Source organism: Moschus berezovskii, chromosome 1, assembly GCF_049115385.1.
Source record: "Moschus berezovskii isolate FMDL1 chromosome 1, NW_MosBer_1.0, whole genome shotgun sequence".
NCBI classification, from domain to species: domain Eukaryota; kingdom Metazoa; phylum Chordata; class Mammalia; order Artiodactyla; family Moschidae; genus Moschus; species Moschus berezovskii.
The window spans coordinates 96,613,454-96,635,553 of NC_142460.1; the positions used below are offsets into that span (position 1 = coordinate 96,613,454).

At 39.9% G+C, this 22,100-nt stretch overlaps 2 protein-coding genes across 2 annotated transcripts in view; one reads left to right on the forward strand and one right to left on the reverse strand.

Moving 5' to 3' along the window:
* The window catches only part of FGF12 (fibroblast growth factor 12), a 638,357-nt gene that overhangs the window by 147,116 nt on the left and 469,141 nt on the right, over positions 1-22,100 (forward strand). The window lies entirely within an intron of this gene.
* Positions 15,100-17,384, reverse strand: LOC148778775 (uncharacterized). The gene is made up of 2 exons (XM_088837811.1): positions 17,357-17,384; positions 15,100-15,651 (listed from the first exon to the last, which is right to left on the reverse strand). The coding sequence occupies exon 2, from the start codon at positions 15,607-15,609 to the stop codon at positions 15,100-15,102; it is 510 nt and encodes a 169-aa protein (XP_088693937.1). The 5' UTR covers positions 15,610-15,651; positions 17,357-17,384.

The window sequence follows — 22,100 nt, forward strand, 5'->3', positions numbered from 1 at the left end:
GTTTCACTGAGTTAAACAAGACCGTAGTCCTTGTGATCAGATTGGTTAGTTTTCTATGACTGTGGTTTTCATTCTGTCTGCCCTCTGATGGAGAAGGATAAGAGGCTTATGGAAGCTTCGTGATGGGAGAGACTGACTAAGGGCCATGCTCAGTAAATCTTTAATCCAATTTTCTGTTGATGGGTTAAGCTGTGTTCCCCCATTGCTTACCTGGGGCCAAACTATGGTGGAGATAATGCAGATAATGGCGACCTCCTTCTAAAGGTCCCATGCATGTACTGTTACACTCAGTGTCCTCAGCCCTGCAGCAAGCCACCACTGACCCACGCCTCTGCTGAGACTCCCGGACACTGCCGGGCAAGTAGGGTCAGTCTCTTGTGGGATCACTGCTCCTTTCTCCCGAGTTCTGGTGAGCACAAGAAACTATTTCCCAGTCCTATGTAAGTTACTTTGAAGGGCTTCAAAGGAAGCCACTATGAAGGTGGCACTCAAGATTTTAGTACTGAAAATTCTTTCTCTTTCTCCATGTTTGCAAGGGTATATCAAGCGGATTTTGAGCATGAAATTACTTTTTAATTATTATACCTAACCGTAGAGCTGATATTTAGGTGGTACCCACCAATACTGCTGTCCTGAATGTTATAATATTGAAATACACCATATTCTATTGTCCCAGGACTCTCCTATCACCACCATATTAGCCATTAGCCTCTGCCAGGGTTGCCTTGCTCTAGGCCTCCACAGTCCAGGTAAGTCCTAGAACAACTGATATGATCACAGATACATACAACTGCTTATAAAGTAAAATGATTACGTTGATTCTTTTAATTCCTGGAATACTAACTTGAACTAAGGAACTAAGCTGAGCATAAAGTCATCTATTCTGATTGATCGGTGCCTCCACAGCTCTGATTGGCAACCATTTTGAATACCACTCTCACCTAAGTTCTATGCTGAAGGTTGAGTGGCTCCATTGCTACCAGAAGGTAGTACCTTCTCACTGAGGGAAGTGCTGGATGGAGAGAACTTTGCCACTGAATGCCTTGCTGGCATTAGTTTTAGGATTTAATGTGATTCTGAAACTGATTTAAGGCCTAGAGTTTTTAACTTAGGGTCCTCGGTTCTCCAAAATTTAGACAAGATATTTCGTATGTATGTGTATAATATATGTATGTATTATATTTCCATATAATATAAACTAATCAGAGAAGGCAATGGCAAGCCTAGTACTCTTGCCTAGAAAATCCCATGGATGGAGGAACCTGGTAGGCTGCAGTCCGTGGGGTCGCTGGGGGTCGGACACGGCTGAGCGACTTCACTTTCACACTTTGGAGAAGGAAATGGCAACCCACTCCAGTGTTCTTGCCTGGAGAATCCCAGGGACGGGGGAGCCTGGTGGGCTTCCGTCTATGGGGTCACACAGAGTCGGAAACGACTGAAGTGACTTAGCAGCAATATACACTAATATACACAATATTTTGAGGAGACCCCCAGAGGTCAGTGACTCTAAAAATTTTAGGACTCATTGTGTTACACTCTTTCTGAAATAATAAATTGGTAGATGTATAGAGGAGATACATAGGGGAATGTGTACAAATTGAAACTACTAACAAGAAGTAACCTTCTCAATGTTTTAACAGAAAGACCTGAATGATTTAAAAAAAAGGAAAATGAGTTTGGTCTAGTCTGAAGCTTGATATATATATATATATATTTCCACTGGAAATAAATGGCTCTCAACACAGTGATCCAGACTTGCAAGTATTTTTACTGAAGTTTCTCTACTAAGGTGAGGGGATAAAATATACTCTGATGCCTTCATCTAGAGGTGAATAGAGTCCTACTTACTGACTTCACACTTCTTATCCAGTCCAGGTGAAGATATATTGCAGCAGAGAATGTGTTAGAGGCAGTCAACATCTTCCCAATAATGTTTGTCAGCTTTTCAAGCACCATTTCTGAATGAATTTATAATAGTAATGTCAATGATAGCTAATTACACAACTACTATTTATTAAAGATCACTATGCTGGGCACTGTGCTGAACCTTCACATTATTTAATCTTTGAAGTAACCACTGAGATGGGTATTACTTTGTTCTATATATAGATGAGGAAATTAGGGTTCAGAAAAAAATTAACTTGTGCAAATGTATAAGGTTAGCAACTAGAGAGCCAGGAATTCAACATAGGTAAGTCTATCTGCCTCAATAATCCAATTTATGGAAGTTGTATATTATTTTTTTGTTACCGATACCTCATTTGAGTTAAGCAACCACCCTCTACTCAGAAAAAATCAGTAGGGCATAGTAAGCAATCACTGCCATCCTCTTCATTTGATTTTGAATAGTGCCCTTTCACACATGTGTTCAGCAAATTTTTATATACAGTAATCATCATGATAGCAATTAATTTTTCTTTTATAGACTACTCCCCACTTTCTAATATCAAGCTCTTATCATGTGATAATTTAGGTCCAATACAATATCATATCTTCATATATTATTACAGCTACTATTATATGCTCTCTTTACCAGCTCTTAGAGATACTGCTTCATTTTCAACTACATAATATACTCAACTAAAAATAAGTAATGAGGGGGTTTCATCAGTGAAGCTGAACTCTTAGACACAGTATTCCACTTCTGCAAGTATAGTTAATCCCTTTTCCATCTTCATATAAGGAAATGAACCATTTCCTGAAGTGTTCTTAGTTATTGTTTTGCTGGTTGTGTGTTGTTGGGGACTGCTGCATGTGCAGTGAGCATGGTGGGCAGAAAGCAGCAGGCGACCCCTCCTCAGGAAGTGGGGGGCTGAAGAACCTCAGAATTCTACAAGATCCGTCTCCTTGGGTCAAGCTGGTAAGACAGGTACCAGAATCACTGCTGCTGTCAGGAAGTCAACCAGCCATGGGCCTGGACTTTCTTGTGTCACTTAACAGGAGCAAGAAAATTGTTAACCAGATGGTGCCAAACCATGGATGAGAGTTGGATTTGATCGTATATCTGAAACTGCATCACCCCTACCCCTACGCCCAGCTAGGAAGAGGCAAGTTTTCATTATATGTTGTAGAAAATCCAGATATTTCAAGTTGGACAGACATGGGTTTTAATTCTTTTACTCCTAGGGTTATTGTGAAGTTAAAATGGCACTGTTACTTGGTTCTGACATAGAAGGAACTGACTTGGCTTGCAATTTGTTCTTTAAATATTGAATTAACTTTTGCTATTGCCACTTTTACTTCATTAAAGGTAGGGTGACCTTTTCTCACTTGTTGTTAAACCCAACAGAATAAACCTGTTTCCAGAATTAGAATTATCTCTAAATTATTGAACCCCATTTTGTCTTAAACTGATCCACTGACTTCAACAAGGCACCCAGTTAGTGCCTGGCATAAACTGTTGAAAATATGGATGCCGTTTGGAGATGGGAATGCCGTTCTCTGTGGAGGAGCAGAGTTGTGCTGGCAGCTTTACAGTTTCATCAACAGAGGAAAAGTAACACTAAGTAATAGCCCAAGAGAGACTTAGAACCTGAGGAGTTGGCTTGGCCAAGCACAGGGAGCAGAGGAAAGAAAGAATCGTAGAAGCTGATAGCAAGACAGTTGGGGAGCAGACATTAGTTCAGCAGAACAGGCTGGCACAACCAGGATGAGTAGGGGAGGAATATCAGATTTTGTCTACAAATTTAGGTGATAAGGTCAGGGATAGGAAAGATGGCTGAAATGTTAGTATTCTACAGATAAAGCCAAACCACTATGTAAGAGTAACAGTAGGGCAACCCATTAGATATAAAGAGCCTTGAGCTCTGAACCCACAGATTAGAGTCTGCTTCTGGGCCCATAGGTACAGCTGAGTCCTCAAGTGAATCTCTAGACCTCTCTGGGTCACTGTTTCCCAAAGGGATTTCTAATGTACCTTCCAGATACAAATTCTTACAATTACGTCTTCATGATTGGTAAAAAAAAAATGCGTTCAAGTACTATATACAGTGATTGTGACAAGTTTCACATTAGATAGAAGAAAATTGGCATGCAACGAAGAAATAGGGTACAGCTTTTCCATACATGCAAGTGCCTTCCAGAAATGATCAGTGGTTGGCGGGAGTGGGGGGGAGGGGGCGGTTAACAAAAGTTAAACAGAGAAACAGTAATTAGGAATGAACAGTGTAGAATGCAGAATGGCTAATCTTCCAGTAATTTTTCAATTCTTCTATTTTTTCTAAAAAAGAATATAGGAAATATCAGTGGAGATATAGGCATGGGATAAAGCTGGTCTCAGATCCCTTAAAGGGGAATCAGAAATACCTTAATCATCCAACTCCATTATCCATGGTAAATCAGTTTGGTGTTCCTATGTATTTCTAAAGAAGATTATGAGATCAGATTTTTTTTTTTTTAAATCAGCACAACCTGATTCTTCAGAGCAGCTCAGCAGGCTTTCTTAAGTTAGCCTGAATTTTCCCCAGGATTTAAGTTACCAGAGAAAAAGATAAAACAATGATTTCAGAAACAGATTTTTTTAAGGCCTATAATACAAGCTAAACTTGAAATTCAGGATTAAGAGATAACATCTTTATAAAAATGTCTAGAGAGACAGGAATCCTAGTATTGATGCCTTCTCTAGATTCCTGTCTGAGTGTGGTACCCCCAGGGAACAGTCCTGGTGGTCCAGGCTGTGACCAGGCAGGGTCTGCAGTTGTAAGATGAAGTCAGATGGTCCAAAATTTCAGGATTTTATTTTTCCCGATTCATTTTAGAAAGAACCAGATTTGAAATTGGCAAACTCAAAGCTGCTTTGATCTGGTTCTGTTGTTATCTGTGACTTACTAACCAAGTCTTAAATTTTAAAACTTTTCTTACTGCTTCCAAAGGGCTGAAAACTACCACAAGAACAAACCAAACTGACTTCAACGGGAGTCTCACTCTCATTGCTAAAAGTTTTCATTTAGACCAACCACTATTTTCTCTACCAGGGAAACAGATCATATTGTGAAGATGATTAGAAAAGTATAAATATTTTAAGCAATAATATCATTAAACTCAGCTGTGTTCCGTTAGATTTTATGTACCTTCTACGTTTTGTACACTAGACTAGGTTCAGTGGAGAATGTAATAGAAGATGAGCATGATGTTCACCAGTGACTTGGAGAGAAATTAAAGATGCATGTTACACATGGAGTGCTGAGATGTGAACCAGTATTTGAAGGGAGGGGAATGTTTGGAAAGACTGAGGGACAGATAAAATCTCATTAAGGTCAGGCTCTATGTGATGAATAGGGATGGAAGGAGCCACAAAATGAGAAAATTAGAGTCAAGGGTAGTGTGCAGAATGTGCGTGTGTGTTGTGTCTGAGCACGGGAGGAAGGAGGGAGACTGAGGAGTGGGCCTTGCGGGCTATTCTGGGGAGCTCAGACCGGGAAGGTCAAATGAAGCTTACAGGGCAGGCAGAGGCCTTTGTACTGACTTCATTGTCTTCACTTTGATTTTGGTCCATGCTCAAATCTCTGTAATCTACAATAACGCAGACAGCAAGACAAGGGTTTTCTTCTTATGGCTGGGAAAGCATTATCTGCTTGGTCTTCTATTTACAAACAGCAGGTCTGAGATTCCACCTTGCTTTAAAGCTATTTGAGCCATCTTGGCAATAGGCCTTTAGGACTGTCCTTACTTCTAACATGGCATTTGACATCTTCTTTTTGTTTCTTTTTGTGCTAGGCCCCATCAAACAGGGCTCAGTAGCTGGAAGGCTTCATCCTTGTCCAGGGTCAGCTCATTCATTCTCTTTCTAACTTGATAAGCTATGGTATGAAAAGTTGGGAAATAGTCATTCAGGAATAAGAATAAATAACTGTGATATTGATGGCAATCTTAACCTTAAGTAGGTAAACCTTATTTGTTTTCCTCTTTTATAGGTCAATTGCTTTCATTGGTATTTATAGAATGTACTTTGAAAGGAGATAAAAAATAAAATATACAAATTGATTTTTATATTAATAGTCTAAGATCTGCTAGAAGCCTAAAAATAACTTTATAAAAATTCTAAATACATAGCCATAATTATTTTTAAAAGCTTGAGGCTATTTTAAAGCAATCATAATTTGAGTAATTCTGAAATAAAATGGCAAAGCTTATTGCAAAGGTGAATTATGTTGAACTTAGTTTAGCATCTGCATAGTTATTGTACATTTAGCTTCTAATAGTCAAGGGTTCAGAAGGATTTTATTTTATTGGACCTAGCATTATTTTATTTTCCCATAAATCCTGAACAAGTATAAATGTAGCAGAAATATTGTCAATGAGTCAAACATTGAGTCCAACAGAACACTTGAATACCCCAAAGAGAAAAAGGTGTTCACAGTTTCAGACATTTTCCTATCTGCTTATAATCTTTTAGCTAATTCAACGTGATGAATTTTAGAGTAAATGTGCTCATCACATTGATGGATTAAAAATTCACCATGCCATTTAGATTCTGAAAGATGTAGGGAAATTTTGAATTATAGTTTCCTTAGATAGATTAAGAAGCCATCAGGCCTTTTGGAGTCTGAAGGATGGAAAATTTTGAATACTTCTGAAATGTTTTCATTTATATTTTAATGAAGATCTTCAATGGCAATAACAGCATATACAACATTTATCTTTTTTGTACTTGCAAAAGAAATAGAAATAAAATTTCTTTATTGAAGAAAATGTATATAATTTAGAAAATGATAAGAAAATAAGATAATTTACTCTTTTTATTGATTTGTTTTTGACTATGAACTATATATGTTAGTAGCACAGATTTAAGTGAGAGAGACATAGTGTAAGTCTTTGAGAAGTTAATTATCTCTCAGATAAGTGAACTAACAATTGAAATAAAGTATGTAATAATAGTATAATACAGAGTGCGGGATGCCGAAGTAGGATACCACCAGAGCAGCTGATGAGGTGGAGCCCAGTGGGATGTAGTGATGTAAGTGGGCACCTGAAGGATGAGTGAAAGGAGGAATGAGAGTTGAGCATTTCATCTAGGGCGGGCAGAACATTTGAAGACCTTCATGAGAAAGAGCACGACAAAACTGAGGAATATTAGGGAGTCCAATTGATCAGTTAAGATTCTTGATATTTTTGCATATATTATTCCCATCTCTTTTGAAAGATGTGTTGAAATATATTTGAACACACTTTGGATCTTACACTTTTCTACCTGCTTTATTCACTTTGTTATGAACTGTGTTTATTGGCCCACATCATTGAAATTCTCATATGTTAAATGGCAGCACAATTAGCTGTGCAACTACAATCTCATAATTAATCATTCTCCTATCATTGAACATATTGTGTCTAACTTTTTTCTATTATAAAGGAGAATATTTTGATAGACATTTTATACACATTTCTGATTATTTCCATTGTATCATTTGTACTGTGGATTTCAAATAAACAATCCAATCCCCAATTAAACACTTCCTAACATGAGTTAGTATCTTTAAGACTCTTTCTTGAGCAGCATTTATTGAAAAATCTCAAAGTGGGACACAGACAAATTGCTCTCAGCAGACATGAGCTGACTTGGAGCCATACTGTAGGGCCTGAGTATTTGGATGTTATGACACATCCCCTCACCAAACCCTGCTCCATGGCTCAGTGGCCTCTAGCTATATCCTAAAAAAATCCTGGAGCTGGACTTTGAGTTTGAAACAATTTTAGCCTTTGAATCACATTTTAAAAAAATAAGGATTTCAGTAGCATTTGCAAAATGCAGAAATCTTGACTCCTTGACAAATTCTAGTATTTTGCTGTAATACCATGCATTAGTGGTCATCTCTGCAGCCAGGCACATGGCACTGTTTAGAACTTGAACTGGTTCACTGCGTAAGGTTTTGTGTAAAACACCTTCACACACAAAAAAGAAGTAAGTTGAAGCAAATAAAGGAGTCGGCTACAGCATTACGTATCTCAGATTTTAAAGACAGGGAAAGAGGGAGCACCGCATTCGAAGTCAGAAGCCCAGTGCTGCTCTTCTTCCTCCCTCCCCAGAAGATAAGCTTGAAGTCAGGGAGCGGGGTCTGTCCTCTCTGGTCCCTGTATTGCTATGAGCGCCCAGTAGATGGCACTCAGTACAGTCGAACTGCATGAATGAATGAATGTAGGGGTGAATGTGGTTTACGGCAGTGTGGATATAGTTCTTATAAGCCTACCGACCTAAGAGGGGATGTTTCCATGGGGATAGAAGGGGTACTTACCCCAACAATATCTCCACCCCTTTGTTCAGGGACAGGTATGTACAACTTAGTTTTTAATCTCTTAAAATATCTTTAGGGAATGAGCTTTGAATAAATACAAGAGTTGTCTACCCAATTTTGTCTTTTGTGTGTCTATATGAAGGGTCGTCTTTCATTAGTGCTATTGCAACTAAGTCTTGAAACTTGAGAAGAAATAGAGCATCTGAATTTGCCATCCTGGGCATGGGCTTAGTATCAGGCTGCAGAGAAGACTTTTCCCAAATAGTAAACATTTTCCTCAAAATGAAGACACATTTCAGATGGAGGCAGTAGTGCAATCCTGCCCTTTTGAGATTTTTGTCTAAGAGAGAAAACTTGATTATAAACATCAGGTATTTGGAAGAGAACTAGTGAAAACCATTAAAGGAGAAGTGAAAGGAAAATAAATCATAGACCTACAGGAGTCTTAGAATAAAGATTTGGTGATAGACATTTTACAAACCAAGGCAGCGTGGGAGGTCTTCAATTTATATTTTTAAATGTGAGCAGATGGGCTGAGCATTCTTATAGAAAGTGAATGTGTGTGTCTATGTGATGAAAATGTAGTTCATGAAGGCTGTTCCTTTGCAGGTGGGAATAATGTGAGCTTACTCACTTTGCAGTGATAGGAGCGCTAAAATCAAATCCCCAAAATATTTCACATATGGTGACCCAATTCTTATTTTCTTATTAATTGCCTGGAAAGTTGTTCTTTCTTTACATTTGACAATTTGAGTGAAAAGGTAGTATTTTCAAAAGAAAGCTGAATGCCAAGCGTGTAAGATGAGACACGTTACAGCAGGACTCCATTGTGTTGTTCGAATGGTACTGATGTGATGGGAATTAAGAGGGGCAGTAAGTGAAGGAATACTTCCTGCCACAGATCAACTTCGGGAGACAAGATTTCCTTGGAATTAAGGAAGAAGAGCAATTAATAAGTATGTTTCTCATGTATGTGTAGATTGCACATCATTGGTAAGTTTCCTTGAAGGATGGTAGAGGATTAAGAATATAGACTCTGGAGACAGAAAGCTTGAGTTCAAATCCTATCTCTGCTACTTCCTAGCTGTGACCTTAGGCAAATCATTTAATCTTCCTGTGCTTCAATTCCCTCCCTAAGACAATGAAGAGATCAGGCAGAGAAAAATCGGACTCATTGATAGGCACCTTTGCGAGAATTAGTATATATTAGTAAATATATATACTATATAATTAAATTAAATTAGTATATAATACATACACACACACACACACACACACACACACGCACATATATATGCATGCATGCTCAGTCACTTCAGTTGTGTTTGACTCTTTGCGACCCTGTGGACTGTAGCCAACCAGGTTCTTCTGTCAATGGGATTCTCCAGGCAAGAATACTGGAGTGGGTAGCCATGCCCTCCTCCAAGGGATCTTCCTGACCTTTATATTTATAAAGAGTTTAAAGCAGTTCCTGGCACACTGTAATTGCTATGAATATATGGTGAGTGCCTTTTTTATTACTTGTTATTAATCTGATACAACACAGGTAACCAGTCTTATTTTCTTTTTTAGACAAATGTACTAATTTTTGTTTTCATAGACCATTATTGTCTTTCATGAGGTGAATGCACAGTGTTGATATTTTGTAATACACTTTGTCTCCCCTCACCTCCAATATCTCATTTTACCAGACCTTACTATCTGCCTGCACCTTCTTTTAGAGCCAAATATATTTACCTACATGTACCTCTTGTCATGGAAAAAGAAACCTTTTTTTAAAAAAATTAAAGCATACCTTTAGGGATTTACCTAACCACCCTACACTAGTATTTTAAGATTTCTTGAATATGGGCATGTTATTCAACCTACAACTACAATTCAGGTACCTACTATTTGCCAGTACTGTGCATGTCACTGTGAGGTTAGAAAGATGAATAAATCAGTTATTATTAGAGAGATGAAAATTCAGTGGGATTAGATCTATGATAGATTATTTGATAAGCTTCATCACTTCCCCCATATTCCTTTAGTCTTGATCTGTCTCCATTTACAATTCCTAATTTTTAAATGAGTCCCTCTATGCCATATGGCAACATTTCCTCTTCCTTTGTTCTCTGTCTCAGCTTTTTTTTTTTTTTCTAAAGTCTGTTCCAGCTTCATCTCTTTGGCATTGCCAAAAGGCACATAGTTCTCCAGGTAAATCTGTCAGGATCCTGTTCCACTTTGTTACCAATACCCTTTGTGAGGATTTTGCTGCTGGAATTGAAATCAACAGGACAGTGGGCCAAATATTTAGGAAATCATGCACAGTGACTATTAGAACTATTTGTTCACTTAAAAACATAGTTCCTTTTCCTGCACTAAGAACAGCAATGTACGTCCATAGTTCAAATAAAATATAAAATAGAATAAAGAAACAAACAAACAAAAAAAGACACAGTCTTAACACCAGAAAGATCCTGGCTACCATTCATATTCTGGTAATTTCTTTCTCTTGCTCTGTCACCTAACAGATTTGGGACTAAACTGTTGTTCTTTTCTGCTTTTCAAGCCTGTTATTAAAATGTGAACACTTTTCCCATGTCATTAACTGTTCTTAAAGGCTCCATCCGATGCATTTTATTATGATTTACTTAATCATTTTCTTTTTATAAGCAGAGGCCATAGTACTCAAATAATACATCGACCTGGTTTCCCCTTGGTACCTTATAAAACATTACTCTTTGAGTCACAAAGTACTTCCTTATCACATATTATTCTCCAGTCTCTCTTCTTAAACATTTGAATATTACATAAAATGTACAAGACTTAGGGTCAGCTGTTCTAATGCGGAGTGTGTTGTGTGGTATTCAGCAAGTTGCCTCCTCTGATTTACCTTCAGGTCTCTCATCTATGAGATGGAGTAACATCCCCTTCCTTGGTTACAATGCAGTTGCTGTGCAGATGAAATGAGATGGCGAATGGGAAATTGTTTTACAAATTAGAAAACTAGGGATTCTTCTTTCCCTGCACTCAACTTCTGTAACCCAAACCCAAAGGCAACCGTGATTCTTTTTTTTCTCCTTTTTAGCAGAGAAAGGCTGCATTAAGGTGCTGAGAAAGAGCATTATTCAACTATCTGACCTCCCAAAGGATTTATTAATGTTTAACCTCAACTCACCCCTTCCCACAGTGACCTGATTTATCTGACTATTTAAAACTAAGGTTACCCAGATGGTGAAAGTACAATCTCAAATGTCCATTAGGAAGAGCAAATCTACTGATGAAAGAAAAACTTAGTTATTTCTTTTCAGTGACCTTCCTTATCCTTATAATAAATATAACCTTATAGTATTAACAATATTATTAGCATAATAATTATAATGTATTAAGTACCTACAAAGTGGCATCTAGGTGCTTCATATAGCAGTTTAAATCTTAACAGTCCTGCAAATTATAGGCTGGAGTGCAAAGTCTATCATTAGGCCAAAATCACTTAGAAAAGAAATCTAGACAAGACCTTAACTATGTGCTGTGCTAAGTCACTTCAGTCGTTTCCAACTCTTTGTGACCTTGTGGGCCGTAGCTCACCAGGCTCCTCTGTCCATGGGATTCTCCAGGCAAGAGTACTAGAATGGGTTGCCATGCCATCCTACCCAGGGACTGAAACCCGCAGCTCTTGTATCTCCTGCATTGGCAGGCAGGTTCTTCATCTGCGAAGCCTGTATCTTAACTGTGTTAGTCGCTCAGTTGTGTCTGAGACTTTGTGACCCATGGACTGTAGCCCACCAGGCGCCTCTGTCCATGGGATTTTCCAGTCAAGAATACTGGAGTGGGTTACCATTTCCTCCTCCAGGGGATCTTCCCAACCAGGGATCAAACTCACATCTCCTGTGTCTCCTGCATTGCAGGCCGATTCTTTACCTATTGAGACATCGGGGAAGCTATGTATCTTAACTGTATCAGTCTTGATTAGTAAGGCTTCACCGGTGGTTCAGAGGTTAAAGCGTCTGCCTGCAATGAGGGAGACCTGGGTTCGATCCCTGGGTGGGGAAGATCCCCTGGAGAAGGCAACCCACTCCAGTATTCTTGCCTGGAGAATCCCGTGGACGGAGGAGCCTGGTGGGTCGCAAAGAGTCGGACACGACTGAGTGACTTCACTTTCACTTTCAGGTTTAAGACAGATACCAAAGACAAATCTAATGACTAAGGGACAGAAGGAAATGGAAAAACAGATTCTCCAATATGGGCGCCCTCTAGTGGCAGGCAGAGAGCAAGAGACTTCAGATCCCTCCTCCATGTCTCTGCTCCAGCCCTTCTCCCATTGGGATGTGGGTGTTGGCTAAAGGAACATCCTCTATCCCAAACGTGAGTGCAGCAGGACAGAGCCAGCATCTTGATCACTTTTTTACATTAAATTTTTAAAGCTCTGTAAAGGTATAATTGATATATTTTAAATGACGCAAGTTTTGACATGAACCCATCCCAGCAATAAAAGAAATGAATGTAACAATCATACCCTCATTCCCGTTTGAACTTCTCCTTTACCTCTTTGCCTCCAACCCACCCCTAGGTAATCACTATCTGCTTTCTGTCATTATTGCTTAGCTCATTTTTCTAGAATTTCATGCAAATGGAATAATACAGTAAGTACTTTTTGCGTGTGTTTGTGTGTAGCTTATTTCACTCAATGTAATTATTTTCAAATTTTAAGTATGTCTTATGTATCAATTGTTGTTGTTTAGTTGCCAAGTTAGTGTCTAACTCTTGCAATCCCATGGTTCTTCTGTCCATAGGATTTTCCAGGCAAGAATACTGGAGTGGGTTGCCATTTCTTCTTCCAAGGATCTTCCCAACCCAGGGATTGAACCTGTGTCTCTTGTGTCTCCTGCATTGGCAGGTGGATTCTTTACCACAAGAACCAAGTGGGAAGTCCAAAATATGTATATGTTTACATATAAAGACTTATTAGAAGGAAGTGGCTCATGTCATTATGGAGGCTGACAAGTCTAAAATCTATACAACTAATGTCTCAGTTCAAGTCCAAAGACGTAGTTCCTGTAGTACAAGAAGGGCCAGAGTTTCAGTTCAAAAGCTGTATGACAGAACTCTCTCTTACTGGTAGAGGGATGATGGGTGTTTTATTCTACTCTGGCCTTCAACTGATTGGATGAGGCCCAGCCACACTGGGCAGGGACAATCTGCTTTCCTCCATCTACCAATTGAAACGTTAATCTCATCCAAAAATATCCTCACAGAAATACCCAAATAATATTTGAACAAATATCTGGGAACCCTGTAACCCAGTCAAGCTGACAAAATTAACCATCACAGGTATATTGATTATGCTTTTTTTTTTCTTTTAAACTGCACAAGTAACCACCATCACCCCTCTTCCCAAAATTCTGCTTAAGGCTAGTCCAAAGTAGGTTCCATAAGCACTTGAGAATGAGAACCCTTTCCTAAAATAAATGAGCATCTTCCCCAAATCACCTTCTTACATGTGACCACTGAATGTAAAATGAAACTCTTTAGTATAGACCTTTGTTTATCACTCAGACCTGGGCTGATCCAAGTATCAAAAAATCTTTGAAAACACTGTTTCTTTGTTCCTAGAGCTATACATCATCACCCTTCCCTCCCACACTCTTTTTCTTCTTCTGATATGTGTTAAGTATCTGTTCTCTTCCCAGCTGGTGCTTGTGGTAAAGAGTCTGCCTGCCAATGCAGGACACGTAGGCGACGCGGGTTTGACCCCTGGTTCAGGAAGATGCCCTGCAGCAGGGCAGGGGAAACCACTCCCGTATTGTTGCCTGGAAAATCCCGATGGACAGAGGACCCTGGCGGGCTATAGTCCATAGGATTGCACAGAGTTGGACCCAACTGAAGCAACTTAGTACAGCACAGCACAGCACATTCTATGTAAAGTAATACAACTATTGAATGATCCTTATTTTTGCTCTGTAGGCTTTTAAAGTGTTCTATAAAGTGTCATTTTGCTCTCTGTGATTCCCCCTGGATTTTTTATTTTATATAAAAAATTGGAATTATTGTTGTGAATCGTTTTGTGTTGCGCTATGGTGTTCTTTTACAGCTCTTACTAAGACTGTCTTGTAGAGAATTTCTAAAGTAATCAAGAGGTCAATTTGTAGCATTATGTTTCTATGTATTTAGACTGAAAGAATGATGTTCATTGGTGTAAAATTTTAGCAAAGAATCCTTGAGTTTCAATACAGAGGTTGAAATACCATAAGCTTGTATGGAATGCAAGATTTGTACTTATTTGGATTTTGTTGATCATTATAAAACTTGTCAGTCTTACATGATGCATTTTACTTTATTATGTCCTTATGATGAGTTCTAGCACTGGTTTTCTCTCCTAAATCAGCTGCAAGCTCATCAGCACCATTAATAACAAAAAGTACATAGAAATTGCATCTGTCTGTGATCATGGTGGATTTTCCAGCTAGAAGAGTTTCTCAAAAGGGTTTCCTGAAGATCACTTGGGTACTCAAGGCAGAGAATCTAATTAAGGGTTGAAGACCAAGAATCATTTAGAGAATATTGTTAAGATACATGATCTGGGAGGATGGAAGACAGAAAAGAGCTCATATTCTGCAATTTAAACATCTCTTTCAAGAAAAAAGGAAAGCTAAAGGAGAATAAAAATAGGAGCCGCGTTTATTAATAACTTCCATTTGTGATCTGGATTACTATCAATATATGTGAGGGTTCTGAAAAGTCTAGTTTCCTTACTCATCCCCATTATTTTGGATACATTTGTTCCATAAATTATCTAGCATATTCTAGGCATTGTGGATAACTCAGTGTATAAGAAAGATTGTAAAGACCAGTAAGGACATTACAACAGAATGTAAAGAAAATACATTTTTCAGAACCCGAGAGAGTTCTGAGGAGGGAGATGACTCCTGGATGGAAGCGCTCCAAGAAGACCGCTGTGGGGCGTGGGCAGGGGACGCGATAGCTTGAACCAGGTTGAGGAGGGTGGTGACCTGGGGCTGCTGTTGGGAGGGTAGTGACCTGGCCTTGGGTGAGGGCGAAGAAGCGACTCGGGTTGCGCTGATGTCGAAGAACAAAGGCGGGATCGCGCAGGCACTGAGCTGCTGCCCTTGTGGAGCAGCCCCGGAACAGGGAGCAGATTCGGAGCAGAATCAGGATGTGACAGATTTTTAATAAGGCCCCGAGAGCCCCACCGAGATGTCTGCGCTCTAACACGGGGGCTACTGAAGGCACTCGCTTCCTGGCCGCGAAGCCGAAGCCCGGAGCGCGTCGCAGGGGCCCCGCGCAGTCCGGTCCCGCGGTGTCTCCGCCTGTTGATGCCGCGCGGCCCGCGGGCTCGGACGCTCGGCGCTCTGCCCTGGCAGCGATCCCGGAGCCGCATGAGTCAGTTTTGCGCTGAACCTCGGCATAATGGAGGAAGGTGCTATTTTGGGATAACAGGCATATGATCAGCTCTTTTTTTGGGCAGATCTCACAGGCCGCGATGTTTGCAAAAGGAGTGACTTTCCCGAATGCCTCGCTTTCTGCTTCAGCACAGAAAACAGTTTCACGTAGTCATCGTTGCCGCTTCTGCAGAAAGGGTTTCGCATCTGACATTGACAGCCCATTGTGTTAACAACAGCAATAGCTCAGAGCAGTTTAACGAAAGATATTTATGTGTGGCTAATAAACTACATTCCTTTCCCCCCACCTTCCAATGGTAGAAAGGAAAGCAAAGCCTGATCTGGAAGCTGTGGACAGGCTCTGAAGCATCGGAAGGTTAATGGAATCAGGGAACCTTAAATAAACAGAACTCCCCGACTGCCCCCCTCCCCTTTCCATTACTACGTCCTTTGCTTTTCTAGCTTTCCCCATGCCAAAAAAGTGAGCCTAGGAAGGGATGTGCTAGTATTACAACTAGTTCACGTTCTTTTTCTTACACATATTCTTACTACCACTTACAGTAAATATATATTATTTGGTAATAAGCCAAAATGAATTAAAAATATTTCATAAAATGATAACAATTGTGTGTGTGTGTGTGTGGCTTGGTTTCTAGGACTGTGAAGTTTGGGTACCTTCATTCTGTTTGGTGCAGACAATATGGTGCCATGAACTCAGTGGATCTTATTTCCAGATGTTGCCCACTCTAGTGTGTTTCCTGTTTCATAAATTTAGCCAACTGTAGTCAGGAAAATCTTTTGGATTCTGCCTTGAATTAAGTGGAGAGATCAAAGGTGACTACAATGAACTCTCTACCCTCCAGACATTTTAAACCTCTGTATTCCAGACTGGTTGCTCCATCCTACATTATTTTTTTCTTGTTTCTTTTTTTTCTCTCTCCTGGTAATTTCATCAGTCATATAATTTGGACTCACTTTTGCATTTTTTTCCCCAAATATTTACCTATAACTAAAATCTTTTAAAATAAATTTAAGCTGCATATGCCTAAGTGTCTGTTGGAGCTCTTCACTTGAATTTTCATAGGAAACTCAAATTCAGCATGTTCAGATTTGAATCACTTACATAAGTCTCTATCCCCACTGAAAACAGAAACAAGCACCGCTGGTCTTGATGCTTGACTTAATCCCCGTCCTGTTAAATGGCACTTCTGTTCTCCTAGTTGCCCAAGCCGGGAGCCAGCTCATCATGTTTGTCCCTCCTTCCCTTTTCACTATCCTTTTTATTTTATTTGTCCTTTATTTTCATCATCACATATTTATTAAAACCTCTCTACTCTTTTAGTGGCCTTTGGATCTGCTGCCCCCTTACAGTCCCCAGAATGGCACTGTCTGAAAGCTGTCATAACAGTTGGAGTGAAACTCACATCCTCAGTCTTGCCCCTCACCTGTCACTGTTTCCAGATGCATCTTTCTAAAATACAAATAGGATGTGTGTTTTCCCTGTTACAACCTTTCAATAACCTCCCCATTACTGTTGTGATGAAGTCCAAATCATTTGGACATGGCATATGTATTTCCCAATAAAGAAAAGTGTGGAGTCTGGAGTCAGACCCATCTGAGTTCAAGTCCTGCTTCTGCCAGTTGCCAGCTGTGTGACCTTGAGTAACTTCTCTGTTTCTACCTCCACATTTGTGAAATGAAGATAACAGTAGCTACTTGTAGTAAGCTGCTTCTGTTTCCCAGTACCTGCTTCTCTTCTAATTCTGGATGTTACATTTCTTTCTTTTCTGAAGTTAGTTTTTCCCAAGTGACCTGCAGAATCTGAAAAAAAAAAAAAAGCAGAAATGGTGTGTTACCTCCATGTAGAGGCATTCAGTTCCTGGGATCAGACTCTCCAGCCCGCTTTTTCCTTTGGCAAATGTAAGGACACGTGTTGATATGAAGGTGCTATGAGAATTGAGACTGATTGCTGAGCCAACACTTAGGAGGCAGCTGCCCTGGAGAAGGAACCAGATTCCAACAGATTATGTGTGGGTGATAAATAAACAGTCACTGGATGAAGCAACAGAGATTTACGAGTTATCCCAGCCCAGCGAAACCTAGACAGACATAAGATCTGCAGCCGTAAGGACTGTACCATGTGTGAAGGCGTTCAGCATGGTGTTTGATGTGGTGCATGTGCTCACTGATGGTGGCAGTGATCACGGCTCTTTTTCCAGACAATATCCTTTCCCTTTTCCCCTTAGCATACTTTTTTTCCAAATGCACCTACCCACTTGCCCTTTCACATCTTAGCATCTTTAGACATTGTGATCATTCTGTGTGTACTATTTTCTACGATCTTGCTTAACTGATGAAATGTATTCAACACTCAAGAATCAACTTAAGTGCCTCCCTCATCAGGGACTTTCCTCATCTCTGAGCCCACCCATAGCCCAGAGTGGTCACTTGGGTTTCTCTGCTCACATATACAGAGGACCTCTCCTTAGCACTTTCACCCTTAACTGCAGGAATTCCATTGCATTTCTGTCTCCCTTCTAGGACTCTGGGGTTCCTGAGAGAAGTATTCCTCCTTGCTCATCTCTATAGTCTAAGAACCTAGAGTCAGATATGCCACAAAGTAGATATTTAGTAAAATGTAAAGACAGAAGACCTACCAAAGCTAACACAGGAACGAAGATATTCCACCACAGTGTGACAAGTGATTGGCATAAGGTACAAAGACTCTTTTTTTCTGAAGCCCACTGTGTTCGTTTTCTCTCAAACTCAGCATCCTTTTGACTTTGTGACCATTGGCTGGTCTAACTTACCTATTTTACAGATGAGGAGACTGAGCCCAAGGAGAGGACACAGTGGCAGAGACTTAGGAGTAGAAATCAGATGATGTTGCTCTGTAACAGCTAAACATGAGGAAGTGATACCATTGGGTGTCCTTTCAGGGGTTAAGGATAGTTCTGGTTCCATAATCCTTTATGTCTCAGTGATGAAAAGAATTCAGCAAGAGGCAAAGTGATAGGTAAGAAGTGATTTGTTATTTAATAGAATAGGATGCTTGTGAGGCTTACAAGCGGGTGAGTGAGAGATGTTGCAACCCAAGAACTTAACTGACTACAGTTTGACTATAGTTTTATAATCAAAGTAAAAGTGAGAAGAGGGTGAAAGAACTTTGTCTTTCCTGAGTAGACGTCATGCTTGTATCATCAGCTCCTTCTCCAGGTTGAGCAGGGGAGTTTTCTTGTCCCTGCATGGTCAAGAAAGGTCCACAAATGGTCATTTTTAAAAATGTGTGCAAAGAACATGTCCTAGGGATCATTAACTTACTGAGCTCACTGAGCAGGTGTAGGTCTCATGCCACCCTTGTTTTGTTGTTTGGGGCTTGTCTTAGGCTTCTGTTGCATGGCTTCGTGTTAAGCAAGCCTGCTTGGTTTTGTGGTTATGCACAACCACTGTCTTGAGTAATCATTAGCTTACAGGGGTCTCCCATATTTTTCTGCTTACAATCCCTAAGTGGGATTAACTATTTAACCACCCACTTCGTCCCTTTACTATGTCCCAATAGAAGGGTCAGGAGCCTCTAAAATGTAGGTTTGTGAACCCCACCATGGGCGGGGAGAGGTGAAGTCTTGACAGCATGGTAGTGGATTGAATGGTGAATGGTGACTCCCCTCCCCCTGCCAAAGCTATGCCTAAGTCCTAACCCCTGGTACCTGAGGATGAGGCTTTATTTAGATAAAAGGATCGTTGCAAATATAATTAAAGCTCTCCAGGTGAGATCAGCCTGGATGATCCAGGTGAGCCCTCAGTCCAGTGACAAGTGTCCTGAGAAGCACCCAGAGAGGGAGGCACATAGGGGAGAAGACCTAGCAAGGACAGGGGCCGGGAGCTGGAGGGACAGAAGGTTCTCCCCCAGAACCTTTGGAGGAAGCACAGCCCTGCAGACACCTTGATTCTGAACTTGTTGTTTTATGCCACCAAGTTTGTGGTGTTATAGCAACCCTAGGAAACGTACGTGACTAGCATTTGAAGAATAACTCTGTCCCTTCCATCCTGGCATATTTCTTTGCAGTTTTGCTTCCCTGTAATTGCCTTTGAGAAAAATTTTACTGCTGTTATAAAAAATAAAGAAATCCCTTTCACTTTTCTTCTTTTTTTTATTTCTTCCCTCCAAATTTCTTACAGACCTCAGTGCCTGAAAATATTCTCAGTTCTACTGAAAATCTTAGATTTTTTTTTTCTCTCTGAAGTTGTGGGTACAGGATGACCCTTCATGTTCTCTATCCTCTGGAGCACATCTTAATAGAAACAGTGATAAAGTGCTGAGCTTTGACTCACCTCTGAGTCTCTGAAATGACTTAAGTATCTGGGATAAAACTTTTTCTCCAGGGAGGTCATGATCATTGACCTGTAGACTTCACAATGTGGCTCAGAGGATCAGATGAGAGACATTGTTGGTAGGAATTTTGTAAATTATGAGGTGCTATATAGAGGCAATGATTATATAGCTGTTATAGCTGTTGATAAATAAGCACCAAATACGTGCATACAAAATATATGAAAGCTGAGAGTATTTAATACAAAGCGCCCTAGAGGACGCCTTCGCAGGCTGCTTTTATGCTATACTTTGCTGCCATCTTGTGGCCTTCCTGGTAATTGTGTCATTGGTTTTTATGCCCAATTTTAGCAATGGACTTTCTAACTATAAACTTTCCAAGATTTTTGTTAAAAAATAAAGTGATGGAAACCATACCTCTGAAATTGTCTAATGTCTTTCTGTGCTCTTATTTGACAGAATCTATGAAGAGTAATTTTGGAAATATAATTTGAAAAATTATGGCAGGTAAATCTGGAGATTAAGACAGGTTAGTCAGAGACATCAGACATTATGACAGACTTTATTTTTTGGGCTCCAAAATCACTGCAGATGGTGACTGCAGCCATGAAATTAAAAGACACCTACTCCTTGAAAGAAAAGCTATGACCAACCTAGACAGCATATTAAAAAGCAGAGACATTACTTTGCTGACAAAGGTCCGTCTAGTCAAAACTATGGTTTTTCCAGTAGTCATGTATGGATGTGAGAGTTGGACAATAAAGAAAGTTCAGCACTGAAGGATTGATGGTTTTGAACTGTGGTGCTGGAGAAGACTCTTGAGAGTCCCTTGGACTGCAAGGAGATCAAAGAGATCAAACCAATCAATCCTAAAGGAAATCAGTCCTGAATATTCATTGGAAGGACTGATGCTGAAGCTGAAGCTCCAATACTTTGTCCACCTGATGGAAAGAACTGACTCACTGGAGAAAACCCTGATGCTGGGTAAGACTGAAGGCAGGAAGAGAAGGGGACCTCAGAGGATGAGATGGTTGGATAGCATCACCAATCTGATGGACATGAGTTTGAGCAATCACCAGGAGTTGGTGATGGATAGGGAAGCCTGGCGTGCTGTAGTCTATGGGGTTGCAATGAGAGGGACATGACTGAGTGACTGACCTGAACTGAACTGATGGCCTTCTTATCTCCATAACCTCTTCATTTCCTTTCATCTTGCACACAGTGCTAGATGACGTTTTATGAAGCACTGTAGAAGCAATACCAAATAGTATTTAAGAATAAGATATGGAACCAGACAGCTAGAGTTTGAATCCCGGCTCTATTAGTTTGGCTCAAAGAGATACTTGGGGCAAGTTACTTAAATCCTGCATATTTCAATTTCCTTATCTGCATAATGACAATACCAGTGGCATCTACTTCATGTATTTGTGATAAAGATTAGATAAACTAATCCATATCAAAGTGCCTAGTATTTAGTTGATGTTCAATTAATATTTGCTATTATTATTCTGAGCTTCCCTGGTGGCTCAGAGGTTAAAACGTCCGCCTGCAATGTGGGAGACCTGGGTTCGATCCCTGGGTCGGGAAGATTCCTTTCTCTTGTAGAGTGTGAATTCCTCAAATGCAAGACCATCTTTGATTTGTCTTTGCATTTTTGAAATTCATACTGCTTTTACATTGTAGTCATTTGATAATTTTTTTGTTTAAACAGGTGAAGAAGCACTAAACTGTTGATGGTGCATTCAGGTCATGTCTTGGAACTCTCATTACATCATTAAAATGTTCCTAAGGCTATATTATGATTTTTAAAAATACAACATTTTTCAAATTTGTATATTTACAGTTATAAACAGTAATATTTATTTATTTATTTAAAATTTTTATTTAATACATGGTTTTGAACTGTGGTGTTGGAGAAGACTCTTGAGAGTCCCTTATACTGCAAGGAGATCCAACCAGTCCATTCTAAAGGAGATCAATCCTGGATGTTCATTGGAGGGACTGATGCTAAAGCTGAAGCTGCAATACTTTGGCCACCTCATGCGACGAGTTAACTCACTGGAAAAGACTCTGATGCTGGGAAAGGTTGGGGGCGGGAGGAGAAGGGGACGACGGAGAATGAGATGGCTGGATGGCATCACCGACTCTGTGGACATGAGT